This window comes from Leucopleurus acutus (assembly GCF_964270905.1).
Source record: "Leucopleurus acutus genome assembly, chromosome: 11".
NCBI classification, from domain to species: Eukaryota; Metazoa; Chordata; class Mammalia; order Artiodactyla; family Delphinidae; genus Leucopleurus; species Leucopleurus acutus.
In genome coordinates, this window is record NC_139152.1 from 53,942,563 (window position 1) to 53,963,927 (window position 21,365).

A 21,365-nucleotide genomic window follows, 5' to 3' on the forward strand; every position below is an offset into this window, starting at 1 on the left:
TGGAGAGACCCAGAGCTCCATCCTTGGGCCTTGCTTTTCTCTGTCCACGGTCACTTCCCTAAGGTGCCTCATGGTTTTAAGGTCCATCTCTGTGCTGATGACTCAAAACTTTATACCTCCTGCCCTAACCTCTGCACTAAATTCCAGGCTTAATGATCCATCTGTATACTCCATACCTCCACTTGGATGATGGATAGACACCTCAAACATAACATATCCAAAACTGACCAATTACTTTTCCCCCAGACCTATTCCTACCAGTCTTATCTCAATACATTTTCTTTAAAATTTTAACAAAGACTAAATTCAACTTTAGTTAATAAAATTGATGTTTCAATAGCTTTCCCAGACTACTGAATTTGCTAAAATTTGTGATCTGAGATTTACTAGAAAATATATCTCATTCCAGTGATGAGATATCAATATCTCTGCACAGGCACACACGTGTTTCCTACAAAATAATTTGTGCACTTTTAATAGCATATAAATAAACTCAATATTTATATTTATGATTATAGATACACACATACTTCCTAAGATATAATGTGACATAATTTTAATAGTATGTAAATAAATGAAGGTATTAAAAGTAAAATAATGCAACAGGGATGTCCAAGTGGCAAATGAAAAGGTGCTTCATATCATTATTCATCCTGGAAATATACATTCAATTTGCCATGGGATATCACTACATACCCATAAGAATAGATAACATGAAACAGACTGAGAATACCAAGTGCTGGTGAGGACGTGAAGTAAGGAAAATTCTCGTTTGTGTGGCATCTATTACTTTCATGATCTGCTTTGGGAAAGTGCCATTCTTTGTCTTGTTCTGTTCAACACACATTCCTTCCTGCCCTGCCAAAGAGCAGAGGCTACACTATATCCCTGGACATAGTGATTACTGCAGTGGTCAGCATTTGCTCCAAGCTAAGTCACTCAGCATCTTTTAGGGGAGATTCAGTTTCATTTCTTTTTCTGGCATTATGAACTCACAACATAATATAGACCTGTAGCTGCCTGGGACCATCTGGTCATGACACAAGGAGAGCCTTTCCCAGGCAAAGAGACCTGAGAGACAGAACGCCTGTGATATTACTGAACTTCTTCTGAAGTCAGGATATATCTTGACTCCCCACTTTTACAAGCTAATCAATTCCCTCTTTAAAGTATTCTAAATTGGTTTCTGCCATTTGTACCTGATAGCAACTTCATATACCAATGATCTATTGCTCCTCATTTTCCTAATTTAAGATCTTAAGCTTTCTATTGCAATTTTTCACCTATTTAGCTTTATCTAGGAGTGACAGAAAGGTGTCTCAGTGGAGGTCCATGAACTTTAAGTTTTCTACATTCTTTCATAATTTTATTTCCTTTGTACTTCTAAATATCTCCTGGCTTCCTTTAAAGATAAATAGCTTTTTACTTTAGAAGTTTAATTATTGAGGATTTTTATATCACAATGAGCTCGACAGGGTAAATAGCATTATTCTTATTTTATAGAAGTAAAAGATGATACGAAGAAATGAAATCATTGAGTCTTATATCTAGGGAGATTGGTAAAAGGAAAGGTTAGTTAATATTTTATGAACAATAATTCTAATTGAAAGTATCCTATATTCTGATTTTCTAAGGTACCATTTTTACTTCTTTCCACAAATTGTCATTCTCAATTATCTGACCTTATCTATGCCTAATCCCATTTTAACCCTGTTTTAGAAAAACAGGATTGAAAAAAGCAAGAAGGACAAAACAGAGAAAGGATAATAATTACAGGGGAATACTGAAAACAATCCAAGTAAGACGATTAGAGTATAGAAGGGTATTAACAAGTGAGAAACCGAGAATAGAGTATAAAAAAAATAATTGGGGGGCTACCCTGGTGGCGCAGTGGTTGAGAGTCCGCCTGCTGCTGCAGGGGACACATGTTCGTGCCCTGGTCCGGGAAGATCCCACATGCCGCGGAGCGGCTGGACCCGTGAGCCACGGCCGCTGAGCCTGCGCGTCTGGAGCCTGTGCTCCGCAACGGGAGAGGCCACAACAGTGAGAAGCCCACGTACCACACACACGCACACACAAATAATAATAATTGGGAGGCTAGAAAGGGAAGGAGAAAGAAAGGAAGACAGAGCATGAGCAACACAGTGGGAGAGAAAAGGCTGAGAGCAAGTAACCAAGTGCAAGAGAGTTGAATGGAAGAGAAGAGAGAAAAAGGAATTTAAAAAGACATAAGAAACCCAAATCAAAGTTTGCTCATTTGCTGTATAAAGTTAGCAAAACTTAAATAATACAATAAATGTAGTATGCAGATAAATAATTTTCCAAAAATGTGTTTTTATGATAATAAGAGCTCTTATACTAAGACTTTAAATTCAAAAGTCCTATCCTGGAAAAGGGAACACTCTTGCACAGCTGGTGGGAATGTGAATTGGTATAGCCACTCTGGAGAACAGTATGGAGGTTCCTTAAAAAACTACAAATAGAACTACCATATGACCCAGCAATCCCACTACTGGGCATATACCCTGAGAAAACCATAATTCAAAAAGAGTCATGTACCAAAATGTTCATTGCAGCTCTGTTTACAATAGCCCGGAGATGGAAACAACCTAAGTGTCCATCTTCGGATGAATGGATAAAGAAGATGTGGCACATATATACAATGGAATATTACTCAGCCATAAAAAGAAACGAAATTGAGCTATTTGTAATGAGGTGGACAGACCTAGAGTCTGTCATACAGAGTGAAGTAAGCCAGAAAGAGAAAGACAAATACCGTATGCTAACACATACATATGGAATTTAAGAAAAAAAAATGTCATGAAGAACCTAGGGGTAAGACAAATAAAGACACAGACCTACTAGAGAATGGACTTGAGGATATGGTGAGGGGGAAGCGTGAGCTGTGACAAAGCGAGAGAGAGGCATGGACATATATACACTACAAAATGTAAGGGAGATAGCTAGTGGGAAGCAGTCTCATAGCACAGGGAGATCAGATCGGTGCTTTGTGACCGCCTGGAGGGTTGGGATAGAGAGGGTGGGAGGGAGGGAGACGCAAGAGGGAAGAGATATGGGAACATGTGTATATGTATAACTGATTCACTTTGTTATAAAGCAGAAACTAACACACCATTGTAAAGCAATTATACCCCAATAAAGATGTTAAAAACACAAAACAAAACAAAACAAAAACAAAAGTCCTATCCTGAAATCTGGTGTGAAACTAGATACAATCAGACTAGCTAGCCCAGATGTCGAGTCCAGTATATTTAACAACTTAAGGTATGCTTTAAAAAATCAGTAGGCATGTGATAGATTCTTTATTAAATCTATTAAATTATATTAGGTACCTTTAGAAAAAAATAATATTTATATCCTAAGAAAAATACTAGTTCGAGGGCTTCCCTGGTGGCGCAGTGGTTGAGAGTCCGCCTGCTGATGCAGAGGATGCAGGTTCGTTACTCAGTCTGGGAAGATCCCACATGCCGCGGAGCGGCTGGGCCCGGGAGCCATGGCCGCTGAGCCTGTGCGTCCGGAGCCTGTGCTCCGCAACGGCGGAGGCCACAACGGTGAGAGGCCCGCGTACTGCAAAAAAAAAAAAAAAAAAAAAAAAAAAAAAAAAAAAAAAAAATACTAGTTCCAAATTTAAAAAAAAACAAGGAAATTTGATACATCAGAAAGGGCAAGTAAACTACTAAGAAGAGTTTTTACAAAAAACTGATAAGAACTAATATCCCTAAAATACAAATAGTTACACAAATCAATAGAAAAATTAATACAGGGCATAAGCAGACAACAGGAGATGAAAATGGCTAGTGTTCATACAAAAAAGCATTTAGTTGCACTAGAAATTTTTTTAAAAAGTAAACTAAAATATAAATGCAATTTTTACTTAAATCAGAAAGATTAAAACCAAAACTATTTAGTGTTGTATCTGGTGCTCTGTTGAGACAGGTACACTTAAAACATTGCGGGTAGTAATATATTATAAAGTAGGATAACCTTTCTGGAGGACAATTGGAATTATGTACCAAATATTTAAAAAAGAAATATGCCCTTTGACTTAATGAAGTCAGATACACAGACAAAGATTTGGGTTAAAAGGATATTCACTCCAGTTATCTATAATAGCAGTCTGTTGGGAAATGGTTATGTGAATACAGAATTTATTTTTGGGTGTGGTATAAGTAGGAGATTAATTGAATTTTTTCCCATGTGGCTAACTAATTGACCCAGTATCATTTACTGACTAGCTCAACCATTCCCCACTGATGTAAGGCTACACCTCTGCTTACATATCTGTAGTGGTCTGTGGCATTCAATTCTCTTCCACTGGGTTCTTTATTACCTCATGTAAATATTACATAGACTTAATGGCACAATTTTAGAATGAGTCTTGATATTGGATAGAACAAGTTTCTCTGCTTTCATATTGTTTCAAAAACATTTTGGCTGTTTTCCCCCTCCCACTTTTCTTACATTTTAGAAACAGCTTATTAAAGTCCTCCAAAGATCCTTCTGGGATTCTGAATAGAATTTATGGATGCATTTGAAAGAAAGGATATATTTTAGATATCAAGACTTCCCACCCAAGTTCATGATGTAGGTCTTCATTTGTTTAAGTATTCTTTACATATATGCATATCTGTATCTATATCAATATCTATATCTAATGGGAAGATACAACTTTTGTTGTATTTATTCCTTATAGGAACCTTATTATTTTATTGTTGTTATAAATGGTATATTAAAAATTAACTTCCTGGTTTTGGCTGGTATATAGAAATGTAACTGATTTTTGTATACTGATCTTATATCTAGCAACTTAGAGAAACTTTTAATGAATTTCCTTCCTGATGGCACTTTCCCCTATATTAGGGGGATATCTGAGAACTCTGAGGTATGAAAATTGTCAGGCATGATTCAGAATGTGAATGTGAGTAGGGAAGAAGGAAGACAGGTGAGTCATCCTCTCCCCCCCGACTCTGGTAATAATGAGATATGGAGGGTTCTGCTCTGAAATGGTGCCCATCCCCAGAGGGGGAGCCCTTGTCTCTCTAAGGTGGGCTGCTCAGAACTTACAAACTGTTGCTGTATTTAGTTTGGGAACTGGTTCCTTCTCATCCTTCAGGTTTTTGCCTACCTGTCACCTCTTCACTGACTCCTGATTGGCATCTGTCAGCCCTCACCTGTGCCTGCCCTTATTCCCTATTACAGAATCCAGTTCATGCCTTTCATGGTAGGTAATGATCACTTTCTGAGTGTTTATTTGTTTGGTCATGTTCCTGTTTACTGTCTCTCCTCCTTGTCAATTGCAAACTTCATAAGAGCAGAGACCAGGTCTGTTTTGTTTATTTCTGTACTCTTGGTACCTGTCACTTAGCTTAAATATTAAAAAAATATATATTTGTAGACTGAATGAGTTAAATATGTCAAACACCTATTTCAATTTTATTTATTTATTTATTTATTTATTTATTTACTTTGCGGTATGTGGGCCTCTCACTGTTGTGGCCTCTCCCGTTGTGGAGCACGGGCTCCAGACGCGCAGGCTCAGTGGCCATGGCTCACGGACCCAGCCACTCCGCGGCATGTGGGATCTTCCTGGACCGGGGCACGAACCCGCGTCCCCTGCATTGGCAGGCGGACTCTCAACCACTGCGCCACCAGGGAAGCCCCACCTATTTCAACTTTTAATGTGAATAATAAATTGGATCATCAGTTAAAATACATCTTACTTGTATAATTTTATTTTATCTTCCTAACTGCCTTTTAAAATAGGCACTGCTGGTTTCCATGTGACAAATGAGGTAACTAAGGCACAGTGAAATAAGTAACATGGTGCAAACTAATAGCTAGAAATCAGTAGAACTGAAAACAGAACCCAAATCATCTAACTCAAAAGCCATACAAAACAATAAAAAGAGAAAGAAAAAAGGGAGAAAGAGAAGACAAGAGAAAGGAAGAATAGAGGGAGGAAAGTTCATTCATTCCTGACCTTTCCATCCTAAGGGCATATCATACCACTTATTCTGCTAAGAACTCCTTAACTCACACTTTAAGTCTTTTAGGAAGCCTCATACCTCTCAAAGACATTTCAGGCCAGTAGACAGATTAAGAATACGTTCAAGCAACACTGTTCTACGCGAATCATATAGAGCAGGAAATAAAAGGAGTTTACAGTTACAGAATAAGTGTTTTTTTTCTTGGCTACATTTTACCAGGACGAAACTTGCTGGTAAAGTCAGGCACACAATCAAGTCTGATAATTGTAAGAAGTATTTACAACATGATTTAAGTTTCAGTTTCACATTCCAGTTCATTCTATCATAATTTATCTGCCTTAGTCAACTTTACACAAGACTTTGGCTCTCTCTTCACACTGAAAAGCCACGTGAGAATATCTTTCCAGTTGTACTACAGTTGAGAGGGTAGAAATAGAATTACTTTCTATTGGAATCATTATTTCAAGAAAGAATATTGTACTCAACTTTCATTTTAATCTATGATACTATTTGTCCCCTTTCCTTTCTTTGTCCCTAAGTCTGATGATAAAATGGTAATTTCCATTAATTCTGATCAGCTGGCTTCACTCTGTGACGTAAAAAGAAGGAAAGGAATCCCCTACTGTTTCCAGTCTCCATGTAGTAAAGGAAAAAGTACTAGCCCCTAAGTTAATAATACCATTTTTGTGACTTGGAGGGGGAAAACACTTTCCTGCCAAAGGGTAATCCACGTATAAGAGCTGATTGCTAGGTGAAACACACTGACAGAATGAGATGTTATCATAGATTCTATCAACACAAGAATTCAAAATCGCTGAGAAGTCCTTCTCACCTCTTTCTGAACTCAAACAGAATAATATGGTATTGATGAAATTCTGTCTGCTACAGGAGGACATAATAGTTCCTTCTTAATCCAAAGTGGTTTATCAGGGATGGACAGTGACATGATGTAGAGCTTAGTTAGAGATCCCAACCTCAGGATCCGACATACCCATGACCGAGACATCATATTCGATCAGCAGCGTCGCTTCTTGTCCACACTGTTTGAGAATACTCATGGCCTCAGCATGTGTGGTTCCAAGAAGCCGAATTCCATCCACACTGAGCAACCTATCACCAGGTTTGATTGTGCCCTCTCTGAAGGGAGAATAAAGAAATAGTCATTAATTTAGCACCACGGGGCTTAGCATTAACAGTCACTCAGCCAAAGAGGCTCTTTCACACACATTCTACCATCTATCCCATTTGCATTTCCTTTTAAGCATCAAGTGTGACATTAAGAGAGTAAAGAGGTAACCCTGGCCAGAAAGTTGCTGCAATATGAAAATCAGTAATAAGAAAATAACTACACATTAGCAAATAACCAGGTCACCCACGATGAACTCTTGGGGTGTAAAAGTAATAAAGGCACATTTTCTCTTTTCTAGGGTTTTGCCAAAATGTCTAAAATTGATTTATTAGAGCCCAAGAAATAGCACTCACCTATTTTCCCAAAGCCAGGTGAGCAGAAAAGTCTGCTGGTTTCAATTTATCACCAGTGAACCCAAGCTGGATAGGGAATGCTGGTGAAAAATTTCCCTAGTCTGTAAATTTTCCTACTGATGTATAAGGCCAGTTGACAATCATTAAATTGATTCAGTCTCACATTCAATGGAAAAGGCAGGCAAATACTATTCTCCCTTCTGTGGCCATAGACACTCAAGGCACTGGGAGAAGATGCCTCAGGACAGTAATGACACCACTAAAATGGAGCCAGAGAGGCTACCAGATTATAACCCTCCTGCCTCAGGGAGGGTCAATGAAGATAAGAAAATCAGATGCGGGGAATACAAGTTTAGGATTTGGAAAGAATAAAAATGCTGTCTTAAATATCTTTCACCCAGCAACTCTCTATGTATTTTGACTCTAAATTTTTATCTTAAATTCTTAGATTTCCTTTCATCCTCCATTAATTTGGTAATACGTTGCTCACAAACTAGTAGCCTGCTCCTGACATTTCTGTCAACTCAAACTCTAGAATGTTATTAAGAAATAGAAATATTCTCATTTGCTTCAGGAAGAATCATTCACAAGAAAAGGCAGGAGAAGGAAAAAAAAACGGCAAAATTTCCTTGGAAATTTTGACATTGTATTATCCTCTGCAAAGGCAAATACACTTTAGTGCAGAGGAGAACCCAGTGTCTCCATATTTTCTCATTTTATATTAAACATTGACTTAAAAAACAAACTGAGCTAACAGTATGAGCTTTGAAGGAAAATAAATCTGAATTTCTATCCTAGCTGGCAAGTCATTTAACGATACTGGGCCTCAGTTCTGTCACCTGTAAATCTGGATAAAAATACCTGATTTAGTGTGTGGTTGTGAAGATAAAATAAGATAATGTCTGCCAAGTACTGAGCACAGTTCCTGGCCCATGGTGGTCACTCATCAAGCAGTATTTATTATTATTATTACTATTTCGAGTGCTTAAGAAAGGTTTTTAAAAATCCATCCTAGGCGGAAATCTAGTGCAGAGTCAGGGGTAATCAGTGCGTTTTCCTCCTCTCCTTCAACTATATCTAGTGGCAGGCATCGTGTTCCCTACCATTATGGAGCAGACTTTTCGCTGTGGGAAATTAGTACTAAGATAAGCATCTCTTGAGACATCTAAGTTGTGAGTTTACTTGGGACCCCCAAGGTTTACTGTAGGAAAGCTGAAGGAGCTTCTATCAGATATTCAAATTAGCCAGGAAGAGAATGCTCTAAACGCTAACACTGACAATATTCCTTCCCTTTTACTAAAAGTCGCTTCTATTCTGACACACATAATCATCATCAAAGGGTGATAATCATGATAAGGACGTTGGCAATAGTAAGAGTCAGAGAACACCACCACCTGTCTTTTCAGGTTAGGATATTACCAATTGGAGAGGATGCATTTCAAGGACCTGCTGTTAAAGGGCCAGCTGCCTTTTTTTTTTTATAATTAATTTTTATTGGAGTAGAGTTGCTTTACAATGTTGTGTTAGTTTCTAATGTACAGCAAAGTGAATCAGCTATACATATATCCCCTCTTTTTTGGATTTCCTTCCAGGATGAAAGGCCTCCTGCAAGGCACCATAAATCTCTAATCTTTGATAAAACAAAAAACCTTAAAAGGTATGCATTATCACCTACATTTTACAGTTGGAGGGAACTGAGCTTAGAACTGTTAAGTCATTTGCCAGAAACACAGGGTAGCAAGCATTGAATCTGGAGTCAAACTTTCTTCTGATTCTGCAGCCTGGACTCTTTTGTTTTCACATTCCAACATATTTACTTAAGACCTATCTGTTACTATGAAATTTCTAATTCATCAACTTCTATGCCAAAGTCCCCAGCTTTATTTGAATCTATTTGGATAGTTACACAGAAAGATGAAGTTTACCTGTCAGCAGGCCCTCCAGGACGAACACATGTTATTACAACCGGACGAGATTTATTTCTATCATCATGTGCTCCCCCTAGCAAAGAAAAGGAATACGGCTCAAAAAATGCTCTCATTGCTGCCATTAAAAAATTCACTTACAAAATGCCAGCTGAGAAACTGAAACAAATGTTATTGTTGTATATGGAGGAATACTTATAATGTTTCCTTCTGGCACATAACAGACTTAAAAACCTTATTCATTTTATACAGAATACATTGTTGAAGTCAACATTTCTCCTCCTCTCAATAAATATATGGCTGTAATCGGGGTGAGATATAAAATGTTTAACAACGACTGTGATAAGAGCATCAAATAATTATAAATACTAGCCCAATTAGAACAGCTGCTGGTTATAAACAAAGTGTAGGTGGGTATATTTGGTGTCAACCAACCAGGGCTGTTATACTGGTGAGTCTACAACGTGACATGAAGCAAAAACTAAAGGAAAAAAAAATCCAAATATTAAAAAAAAGAAAAATTCGAGTGGCTGAAGTGGCCTCCATTAAAAACGGGGTGTTCAAAATATTAGTGCATTCTAAAAGCACTACATTTTTAGTGCCCACATTTTTTTTTTAACATCTTTATTGGAGTATAATTGTTTTACAGTGGTGTGTTAGTTTCTGCTTTATAACAGGTGAACCAGTTATACGTATATATATATCCCCGTATCTCTTCCCTCTTGCGTTTCCCTCCCACCCTCCCTATCCCACTCCTCTAGGTGGTCACAAAGCACTAAACTGATCTCCCTGGGCTATGCGGCTGCTTCCTACTAGCTATCTTTTTTACATTTGGTAGTGTACATCTGTCCATACATACACTACCACTCTCTCACTTTGTCCCAGCTTACCCTTCCCCCTCCCCGTATCCTCAAGTCCATTCTCTAGTAGGTCTGCGTCTTTACTCCCATCTTGCCCCGAGGTTCTTCATGACCGTTTTTTGTTTTTTAGATTCCATATATATGCGTTAGCATACGGTGTTTGTTTTTCTCTTTCTGACTTACTTCACTCTGTATGACAGACTCTAGGTCCATCCACCTCACTACAAATAACTCAATTTCGTTTCTTTTTATGGCTGAGTAATATTCCATTGTGTATACGTGCCACACCTTCTTTATCCATTCATCTGTCAATGGACACTTAGGTTGCTTCCATGTCCTGGCTATTGTAAACAGAGCTGCAATGAACATTGTAGTATCCCCCACATTTGATGTGGGCTTTTTAAAAAAATTAATTAATTTATTTTTAGCTGCGTTGGGTCTTCATTGTTGTGTGCGGGCTTTTTCTAGTTGAGGTGAGCTGGGGCGACTCTTGGTTGTGGTGCGCGGTCTTCTCATTGCAGTGGCTTCTCTTGTTGTGGAGCATGGGCTCTAGGCGTGCAGGCTTCAGTAGTTGTGGCATGTGGGCTCAGTAGTTGTGGCATGTGGGCTCAGTAGTTGTGGCTCACGGGCTCTGGAGCGCAGGCTCAGTAGTTGTGGCGCACGGGCTTAGTTGCTCCGCGGCATGTGGGATCTTCCCAGACTAGTGCTCGAACCCGTGTCCCCTGCATTGGCAGGTGGATTCTTAACTACTGTGCCACCAGGGAAGTTCCTGATGTGTTTTGATGTTACATTTTACATCTTTTTATTTTGTATCGCTTAACAAATTTTTGTAGTTACAGCTAATTTTACTACTTCTGTCTTTTAACCTTCATACTAACTTTATAAGTGGTTGATCCACTACCTTTACCATATATTTGACTTTACCAGTGAGATTATTTCTTTCATATATTTTCTCATTTATATTTAGGGCCATTTCTTCTCAGCTTAAAGCTGTCCCTAAAGGGACATTTCTTGTAAGGCCAGTTTAGTGGTAATGAACTACTTTTGTTTTCCTTGTCTGGAAAACTCTTTATCTCTCCTTCAATTCTGAAAGTTAACCTTGCCAGGTAGAGTATTCTTGGAAGTTTTTTCCTTTTAGCACCTTGAATATATCACGGCACTCCCTCTGGCCTGCAAATTTTCTGCTGAAAAATCAGTTGATAGTCTTATGGGAGTTCCCTTGTATATAACGAGTTGTCTTTCTCTTTCTGCTTTGAGTCTCTCTTTATCTTTAACTTTTGACAGTTTAATTATAATGTGTCTTGGTATGGATCTCTTTGGGCTCATCTTGTTTGGGATTCTCTGTGCTTCCCAAACCTGGATGTCTATTTCCTTCCCCAGGTTAGAAATGTTTTCAGCCATTATTTCTTCAAATAAGTTTTCTGCCCCTTTCTCTCTCTCTCTTCTCTTTCTGGGACCGTTATAAAGTGAATGCTAGTATGCTACATGTTGTCCCACAAGTCCCTTAAGTTATTCTCATTTTTAAAAATTCTTTTTTCTTTTTGCCATTCTGTTTGGATGATTTCTACTACCTTGTCTTCCAGGTCACTGATCTGTTTTTCTGTTTCAACTAGTTTGCTACTGAATCCCGCTAGTATATTTTTCAGTTCAGTTATTGTATTCTTTAGCTTTATGACTTCTGTTTGGTTCTTTCTTATGTGTTCTTTCTCTTTGTTGAAGTCCTCACTGTGTTCTTCATTCTTCTCCTGAGCTGGGTGAGCATCTTTATGACCATTACTTTGAACTCTTTATCAGGTAAATTACTTAGCTCCATTTCATTAGGTTTTTTTTTTTTTTTTCCCTGAAGTTTTATCTTGTTCCTTTATTTGGAACATTTTCTTCTGTTTCCTCATTTTGCTTGACTCTCTGTGTTTGTTTTGATGTATTATGCAAAACAGCCATCTCTCAGTCTTCAAAGATTGTCCCAGTCTCTATGTGGCCCTTTCATAATTTCTTGGGGAGTAGGAATTCAGCTGTTTCTGGGGTTCTTTTCAGAGTAAACTGTTTTATGTGTAGCTGTATGTTTGTTGTGTCTGTGGGAGGAACTGAGTTCAGGATCTTCCTACCAACCATCTTGAACCACCCTCTATCCACTTCCACTTTCTTAACTAGTGTTTGCGTGACCTGATTTCCTCATACATCACCATCCTGGCTGCCCATCTGGATGGTCTCTAGTTTGCCAGTATTTGATAAATATGAATGTTACCATCATATGACATATTTTGGTTGTTTTTCTAATTTTATATTTTATACAGCATGTTCTTATTAGTTATCTTTTTTTTTTTTTGCGGTACGCAGGCCTCTCACTGTGGTGGCCTCTCCCATTGCAGAGCACAGGCTCTGGACGTGCAGGCTCAGCGGCCATGGTTCATGGGCCTAGCCACTCCGTGACACGTGGGATCTTCCTGGACCGGGGCATGAAGCCGTGTCCCCCGCATCGGCAGGCGGACTGTCAGCCACTGTGCCACCAGGGAAGCCCTAGTTATCTATTTTATACATATTAGTGTGTATATGTCAATCCCAATCTCCCAATTCACCCCACCACCCACCCCCCCGCTTTTCCCCTTTGGTGTCCATATGTTCGTTCTCTACATCTGTGTCTCTATTTCCGCCTTGCAAACCAGTTCCTCTGTACCATTTCTCTAGATTCCACATATATGCATTAATACACAATATTTTTCTCTTTCTGACTTACTTCACTCTGTATGACAGTCTCTAGGTCCATCCACGTCCCTACAAATGACCCAATTTCGTTCCTTTTTATGGCTGAGTAATATTTCATTGTACATATTTCATTGTATAATATTTCATTGTATATATGTACCACCTTTATCTCTTCATCTGTCAATGGGCATTTAGGTTGCTTCCATGACCTGGCTATTGTAAATAGTGCTGCAATGAACATTGGGGTGCATGTGTCTTTTTGAATTATTGTTTTCTCTGGGTATATGCCCAGTAGTGGGATTGCTGGGTCATATGGTAGTTCTATCTTTAGTTTTTTAAGGAACCTCCATACTGTTCTCCATAGTGGCTGTATCAATTTACATTCCCACCAACAGTGCAAGAGTGTTCCATTTTCTCCACACCCTCTCCAGCATTTATTGTTTGTAGATTTTCTGACGATGCCCATTCTAACTAGTGTGAGGTGATACCTCATTGTAGTTTTGATTTGCATTTCTCTAATAATTGGTGATGTTGAGCAGCTTTTCATGTGCCTCTTGGCCACCTGCATGTCTTCTTTGGAGAAATGTCTATTTAGGTCTTCTGCCCATTTTTTGATTGGGTTGTTTCTTTTTTAATATTGAGCTGCATGAGCTGTTTATATATTTTGGAGATTAATCCTTTCTCCGTTGATTCATTTGCAAATATTTTCTCCCATTGTGAGCAGTGTCTTTTCATCTTATTTATGGTTTCCTTTGCTGTGCAAAAGCTTTTAAGTTTCATTAGGTCCCATTTGTTTATTTTTGGTTTTATTTCCATTATTCTAGGAGGTGGGTCAAACAATATCTTGCTGTGATTTATGTCAATAGGAGGTTCTTCCTATGTTTTCCTCTAAGAGTTTTATAGTGTTCAGTCTTACATTTAGGTCTTTAATTCATTTTGATTTTATATTTGTGTATGGTGTTAGGGAGTGTTCTAATTTAATTCTTTCACATGTAGCTGTCCAGTTTTCCCAGCACCACTTATTGAAGAGACTGTCTTTTCTCCATTGTATATCCTTGCCTCCTTTGTCATAGATTAGTTCACCATAGGTGTGTGGGTTTATCTCTGGACTTTGTATGCTGTTCCATTGATCCATATTTCTGTTTTTGTCCCAGTACCATATTGTCGTGATTACTGTAGCTTTGTAGTATAGTCTGAAGTCAGGGCATCTGATTCCTCCAGCTCCATTTTTTTCCCTCAAGATTGCTTTGGCTATTTGGGGTCTTTCGTATCTCCATACAAATTTTAAGATTTTTTGTTCTAGTTCTATAAAAAATGCCATTGGTAATTTGATAGAGATTGCATTGAATCTGTAGATTGCTTTGGGTACTATAGTTATTTTCACAGTGTTGATTCTTCCAGTCTAAGAACATGGTATATCTCCCCATCTGTTTGTGTCATCTTTGATTTCTTTCATCAGCATCTTAGAGTTTTCTGAGTACAGGTCTTTTACCTCCGTAGGTAGATTTATTCCTAGGTATTTTATTCTTTTTGTTGCAATGGTGAATGAGATTGTTTCCTTAATTTCTCTTTCTGATGTTTCCTTGTTAGTATATAGGAATGCAAGAGATTTCTGTGCGTTAACTTTGTGTCCTGCAACTTTACCAAATTCATTGATTAGCTCTAGTAGCTTTCTGGTGTCATCTTTAGGATTATCTATGTATAGTATCATGTCATCTGAAAACAGTGACAGTTTTACTTCTTCTTTTCCAAATCTGTATTCCTTTTATTTCCTTTTCTTCTCTGAGTGCCATGGCTAGGACTTCCAAAACTATGTTGAGTAATAGTGGCGAGAGTGGACATCCTTGTCTTGTTTCTGATCTTAGTGGTAATGTTGTCCCAGAGGTCTCTTAGCCTGTCTTCACTTCTTTTCTTTATTCTGTTGCATGGCAGTGAATTCCACCATTCTGTCTTCCAGGTCACTTATCCATTCTTCTGCATCAGTTATTCTGCTATTGATTCCTTCTAGTGTACTTTTCATTTCAGTTATTGTATTATTCATCTGTTTGTTCTTTAATTCTTCTAGGTTTTTGTTAAACATTTCTTGCATCTTCTTGATCTCCGTCTGCATTCTTTTTTCGAGGTCCTGGATCTCCTCACTATCATAGTTCTGAATTCTTTTTCTGGTAGGTTGCCTATCTCCACTTCATTTCATTGTTTTCTGGGGTTTTATCTTGTTCCTTCATCTGGTACATAGCCCTCTGCCTTTTCATTTTGTCTATCTTTCTGTGAATGTGGTTTTCATTCCACAGGCTGCAGGATTGTAGTTCTTCTTGCTTCTGCTGTGTACCCTCTCACCATCATGTAACATTTAATGTTTGTCTGGTAGAACAGAGTGCCATTTCCTAAATTTGGCACTGGTAAAGAGGTCAGCTTAAAGAACCTAAGAGAAAATTTAAAAGGCATTCACTGTTCTTGATGAAAGCAAATTCTTCCTTTATGTTCATTGCTATTACAAGAGATTTATTCAGTCTGGTTGGTAAAATCTCTATTTCAGTATTTTCTTTCAATCAATTTGATGGATTCTTTTAAAATTCTTCCTTAATTAAAAAAGAAAATTCAGAGTGTTTTCAGAAAAAAATTGTTTTAATGAAAATCATGACGATAAGTTACAGCACATGTTTAACCATATTTATATAAATACCATTATGTAACTTCTTTTTTGCAAGGTGATCATAAAAAGATAGGTGTACTTTCCCCTGAGGGGTATTGATTCAGAAGAGGAAAGAGGCTGAAGACAGCAAGAACCCTTTCCACTATATTGATTTGGAGGTCTAAATACAAGTATGTAACAGTGAATACATGTTAAAGTGTGAGACAGATAACTCTAAATTTATTGGTATGTGACATTTTGTCATTATTTGAAATAATGAGCCAAGTTTAGTTTGTGCTTCACTTACGTTCTAGATGTTTGGAGCTGTAAAGCATAATAAAGACCACTCAGAGACCAGTGGTATTTTCAATCCTGGTTGCCCATTAACATGACCCACCTGGCATGCTATTAGAAAAATATCAATGCCAGGGACACCATGCAGACCAAATCTGAATATTGAGGTCCATATGTTAAATGAGTACACATACCTACAATTTTATAGTTGAGAATGATTAGAGAAATTTCCTCATCCAAAGTGAAAAGCAAATTAGTGGCAGAGTGATTTTTCCTTTCTTTAAAAAAAATTTATCATAATTTTTTTCATCTATTTAAAAAATTTTTTTATTGGAGTACAGGTGATTTACAATGTTGTGTTAGTTTCTGCTCTACAGCAAAGTATCTCCACTCCTTTTTAGATATTCTTTCCAAATAGGTCATTACAGAGTATTAATTAGAGCTCCCTGTGCTCTACAGTAGGTCCTTATTAGTTATCCATTTTATATATAGTAGTGTGTATACCCAATCTCTCAATTTATCCCTCCGTCCCTTCCCCCCCCCCCAGTAACTATAAGTTTGTTTTCTACATCCGTGACTCTCTTTCTGTTTTATAAATAAGTTCATTGAGTTTTCCTGTTAACCTAAACCATCTTCTGGCTTGATGGCAAAAGAATTAACAGAAATTTAACTCTCCATGATAACGGCCAGAACATCATTTTTCATTTTATGGATACAAGTTTCTATCATTTGGGCAGTGAAGGTGTTTGGATCTGTGACGTATAGCATTAGAAACGTAATTCCATTCATCAGCTAAAAGCCTGGTTTTTTTAAAAAGATCCATCCTAATTGGGTAAGAAGAAATTCTCCAGCATTAAATGAATATGCTTCATCTGCAATATCTTCTCCTCCCTCTTCCCTGAATGTCCTGGTATTCCCCATTGATCTAAGTTAAGCTCAAATCCCATCTATGCCATAATGTTTTACCTGCCATGATAGCATTTATCCACAGTACTTTCTCATTCTGCAACTCAGTTTGCGATTAACCAATAACTCTTAGGGGATGGGCAATGGCCACCTTTTGAGCAAGAAGACCCTCCAGATGGGCCTCAAATTGATTTGAAAATATAAGTTCTTTATTTATTCTCATTAAATATTATGTAAGGGGCTTCCCTGGTGGCGCAGTGGTTGAGAGTCCGCCTGCTGATGCAGGGGACGCGGGTTCGTGCCCCGGTCCGCGAAGATCCCACATGCCACGGAGCGGCTGGGCCCGTGAGCCATGGCCGCTGAGCCTGCGCGTCCGGAGCCTGTGCTCCGCAACGGGAAAGGCCGCAACAGTGAGAGGCCCGCGTACCGCAAAAAAAAAAAAAAATTATGTAAAATTTGACACATTTTTATGTTCAACTGACATACTAAGGGAGTTATTAAAACCTACAAAAATTTGGTACTCATAAACTAAAATTGGCTTCTTATTACTAAGGTTTTAAAACCAGTATAATACCAAGAAGTCTGATGTCCACACAAACCTAGGTCTCATTCATTCATTCTTCCATTTATTAAGTGCCTACCATGTACTAGGTAGGAGTCTAGGCTCATATTAAAATATTCTTACTACGCATGCACACATGGCTATTTGAAATTCCTGCCAATTGTGGGAAGGACATTTGTTAGCATCATATCATCAGTTGTCTTGAGGTGGTTGTAGATTGCAATTGCTTCTATTCTTTTTAGTTCTTAAGTGATAAATTACTGTTGGTTTAGCTCTTTCATTAGCAATTTGATTTTTTATTGATTAACCATACAGCAGCTAGTGATGAATATCTGCACCAGCAGTATTTTTTACTGAAGCATTTCAATAATCAGGCTTGTAGGAAGGCGAGTCAAGCGTGCCTCTCTTTCATATTTATATTTCAACACCAGATTTGTATATACCACCCTCCAAGCTAAAATTACTTGTACACTGACTTTTCATTATATTCATCTAGTTTTTTTGCACAGAAATTTGAAAATGGTTAAGGTAAATGATCTTGGGGTCTGTCACTCCACCTAAATGTAGGACTTGGTTAGAAAAGTGTAATAACTACTGGTCTAAACCATTCCATGGATTCCTGGTTGCCTGTTTTCTCTAATATTCATTTGGGCACTTTATCAACTTACATCTTAAATTCACTGGACTGTAATCTCCTGTAGATAGGGGTCCTGTCTCATGACTCCACAGTACTCTGCCTGATGCTGACATGTTGACATGTCCTTAATGAATATTTGATTGACTGATTTTCTTAATGATTCACACAGAATTGAACCTAATGCCCAAAGCTCAGTCATTAAGGCAAGTCTGTATAAGTGAACACATCTGTTTTATTCCTTGATGCATGTACATTTATTAGGATGCTTAATTAATTTTAATTAATGTCTTAATAATTTTGATAGAATTTTGACTCTGGTGAAGTAGAAAATGTAATAGGTAAAAACAAATTAAAAAATCAAGAAATGTTAAAAATTCCTGATGCTTACCTAGCTCCCTATTGAACCTATTGAACCAATTGTCAGGAATTATGAGTTATTAATGTATGTGTAGTCTTTTTTTAATAAATTTATTTATTTATTTTTGGCAGTGTTGGGTCTTCGTTGCTATGCGTGGGCTTTCTCTAGTTGTGGCGAGTGGGGGCTACTCTTCGTTGCAGTGCACGGGTTTCTCATTGGGGTGGCTTCTCTTGTTGCAGAGCATGGGCTCTAGAGTGCGCAGGCTTCAGTAGTTGTGGCACACAGGCTCAGTAGTTGTGGCTCGCGGGCTTAGCTGCTCTGCGGCATGTGGGATCTTCCTGGACCAGGGCTCGAATCCACGTCCCCTGCATTGGCAGGTGGATTCTTAACCACTGCGCCACCAGGGAAGTCCCTTGTATGCGTAATCTTTAAGGGATGAAATTACTAATAAGAAAACTAAAATAATAAAAGCCAGAATTACAGCTCAGAATTAATGGTTTTGTAGACATGCTGGAGTCACCTGACATTTTTATTATTCATATCATTCCAAAATAAGATGAACTGAGCTGATGCACGTCAGGTGGAAGCTACAGTAACAAGATGTATTTTAGGAGAAAACAATTTAAACAAAGTTACTTAATCCTAGTGCATTAAATCAAATCATCCACATTCATCAACATTTTTGACTCAGCGATATAGAAAAGTATAAAAGGGAAGACAAAAGACATGTTGACAAGTGGCAAATCAGTAGGATGACTGTGAGTTCACAAGGTTTACAAATAATGGCTTCTTGTTCTGTATTAACAAACTGGAATAAATTAGCTACATCATCTGGATTCCACTTTGATTCCCAATTACTGCTTTATTTCTTGAAAGAAAAATGGGTGCAAATATTATAATGTGACTTTAGGCACTGAAAACATCAGTTTTTTTTAGGATGACTTTCTAGTTCACTCCCAGTATTTCACTGACAAATTCTCCAAGAATATCTGTTAGTTCTATTTTCTAACCGCCACCTACCTCGTATTACAAAACCAAAGGTATTGCCTTCTTTATGTAACGTGACCTCCACCGTTCGGAAAATAACACTCGATCCTTGAACGGCTGAATGCAGGAAAGAGAGAGGAAATATAAGTCTTACATCATAATAACATCTCTGGATTTTTTGATAGGCATAAAATACTACAGATCCCCTGTCGCAAATAATTCTTGTTCAGTAATAAAACAGCAAAAAAGTCTGTTTTTAAAGAAAATGTTACAAAAAGTAATTGGACTGACATACAAATACCATAAAATAGTCATGTACATAAATGACTTATATAGGTCCAGGTGGAATCAAAATCAGAGATACTTCCTTTCCTCCTGTGTAGCCAGTTTTTAGACAGAGCATAATATTCACATTGTTAAAATTCTATATAACAAGAGAGACAATCTTCATATGACAAATAGAATTGTTTTCCCTTTGTATAATGCAAAAATAATATGATTTTTATAAAACGTATGAAATAATTATTGTCTTTATATTTATTTTTGCAGCTAGCACAAGAAGGAAAAGTATTACTCTCAGATTACCATTAATAGGTTAAGCTGATGCAAACTGATTTTCTGACATGATGCATAGCAATTAAAGACAACAGCAACCTGAATGAAACTTGGAGAGAAAAAGAAATTCGAAGTACATTCAAAATATTATTACTGACTAATAAAATAAAGATCTACTTAATTTTACTTGATAGTATCATGCTTAGGTTGTGTTTGCATGGTTATTGCTCTAATTTCACAAAATGAAATTCCATTGCCAAGTTGCTATCTCTAATTACATTATACACGAGGGGATAAGTTATATGAAGTTATATGAATATAACTAAACTACCCTTTAAGACTGTTTTTTCAAGAAACTAGTGAGTAATTCCGATTATACAGTATACTCTTGCTAGATTTAAAAAAATATTTTATCATTATGGATACAAGGATATTTTTATTCATGGAGACAGGGTTGGCAATCTATAGAATTTGATGGTCTTAGCTCCTTGTCTTGAATTTGTACAGTGATGTTCAATTGTCTAAGGCTGTGTTCATTATCAATGACACATTTTTTACGTTGTCACTAGATCCTGAAGGGCTTATTACATCAAGCTGTCAACAAGAAACATATAGACAGAATTTAAAGGTATCTTTGAAAAGAACGTTTCTTGCCATTGACAGAAATAGGAAGTAATTTTAATTAAGCATTAATTATAATTATTTTTCAATTATCAGAAATTCTGAATCCTCAAAGGAATGGGCATGATTATGAAAAGTACACAGTTAAATTCACAAAACTGCACACAGCCAGCTGAGACATAAAGTACAATAAGAACTTGGATCTGCTAAAAAAACAACATAAACCTACAGCTGAACAAAATGTTTTGGTACACTGCTGATTTAATTAAATGTCATATTCTTGCTATTAGGGGAATTTCAGTTTATTCTAATCAGCTAGGAACAGTGCATACAAATAGCTGAAAGTGTTGAGGTACGGTATTAATTAAATGTAAAAAACTGAGTTCAACCCAAATGTTTTCTTATTTCCATGACCCAACAAGCCACTTGAAGAAACTGGTTAAGAACATGATCTTTCTGTTCTATTAAGGAAAAGATATGGAGAGAAATAATTAATGAGCATCTACTGTATGCAAGGAACTCTGCAAAGTGGTTTACAAATTTTATTTCATTTAATCATTAAATCAACTTTCAATTATATACAGCCAAATTCTAATTCTGGGCCACCTGTCCTTGTTGGCTGAGTGTCTGTTCTGGGGATGCAAAGCACTGTAATTTCAATTTTGCTTGAACTAAATCTTGCTGACCATAAAATCTTACAAACAAATCTAAAGTCAATATAAAGACTTCGGGGATTATCTACAGCTTTAGATTATCCACACTCTTGCTGTTCATCATTTACAAAGATAAATGGGAATGTTGACTACATTTTAATATATTTAATGAAATAGATTTG

The 21,365-nt window shown here is 37.3% G+C and overlaps 1 protein-coding gene across 11 annotated transcripts in view; it reads right to left on the reverse strand.

Moving 5' to 3' along the window:
• The window catches only part of GRIP1 (glutamate receptor interacting protein 1), a gene marked incomplete at both ends in the record, with an annotated part of 692,303 nt that overhangs the window by 141,958 nt on the left and 528,980 nt on the right, over nucleotides 1–21,365 (reverse strand). For all 11 annotated transcript variants that reach the window (XM_082849388.1, XM_082849396.1, XM_082849394.1 and 8 more), the window contains 3 exons: nucleotides 7,000–7,145; nucleotides 9,416–9,491; nucleotides 19,388–19,471. In XM_082849388.1, the coding sequence (XP_082705514.1) occupies nucleotides 7,000–7,145; nucleotides 9,416–9,491; nucleotides 19,388–19,471 (306 nt within the window). The remainder of the gene's footprint in view (nucleotides 1–6,999; nucleotides 7,146–9,415; nucleotides 9,492–19,387; nucleotides 19,472–21,365) is intronic.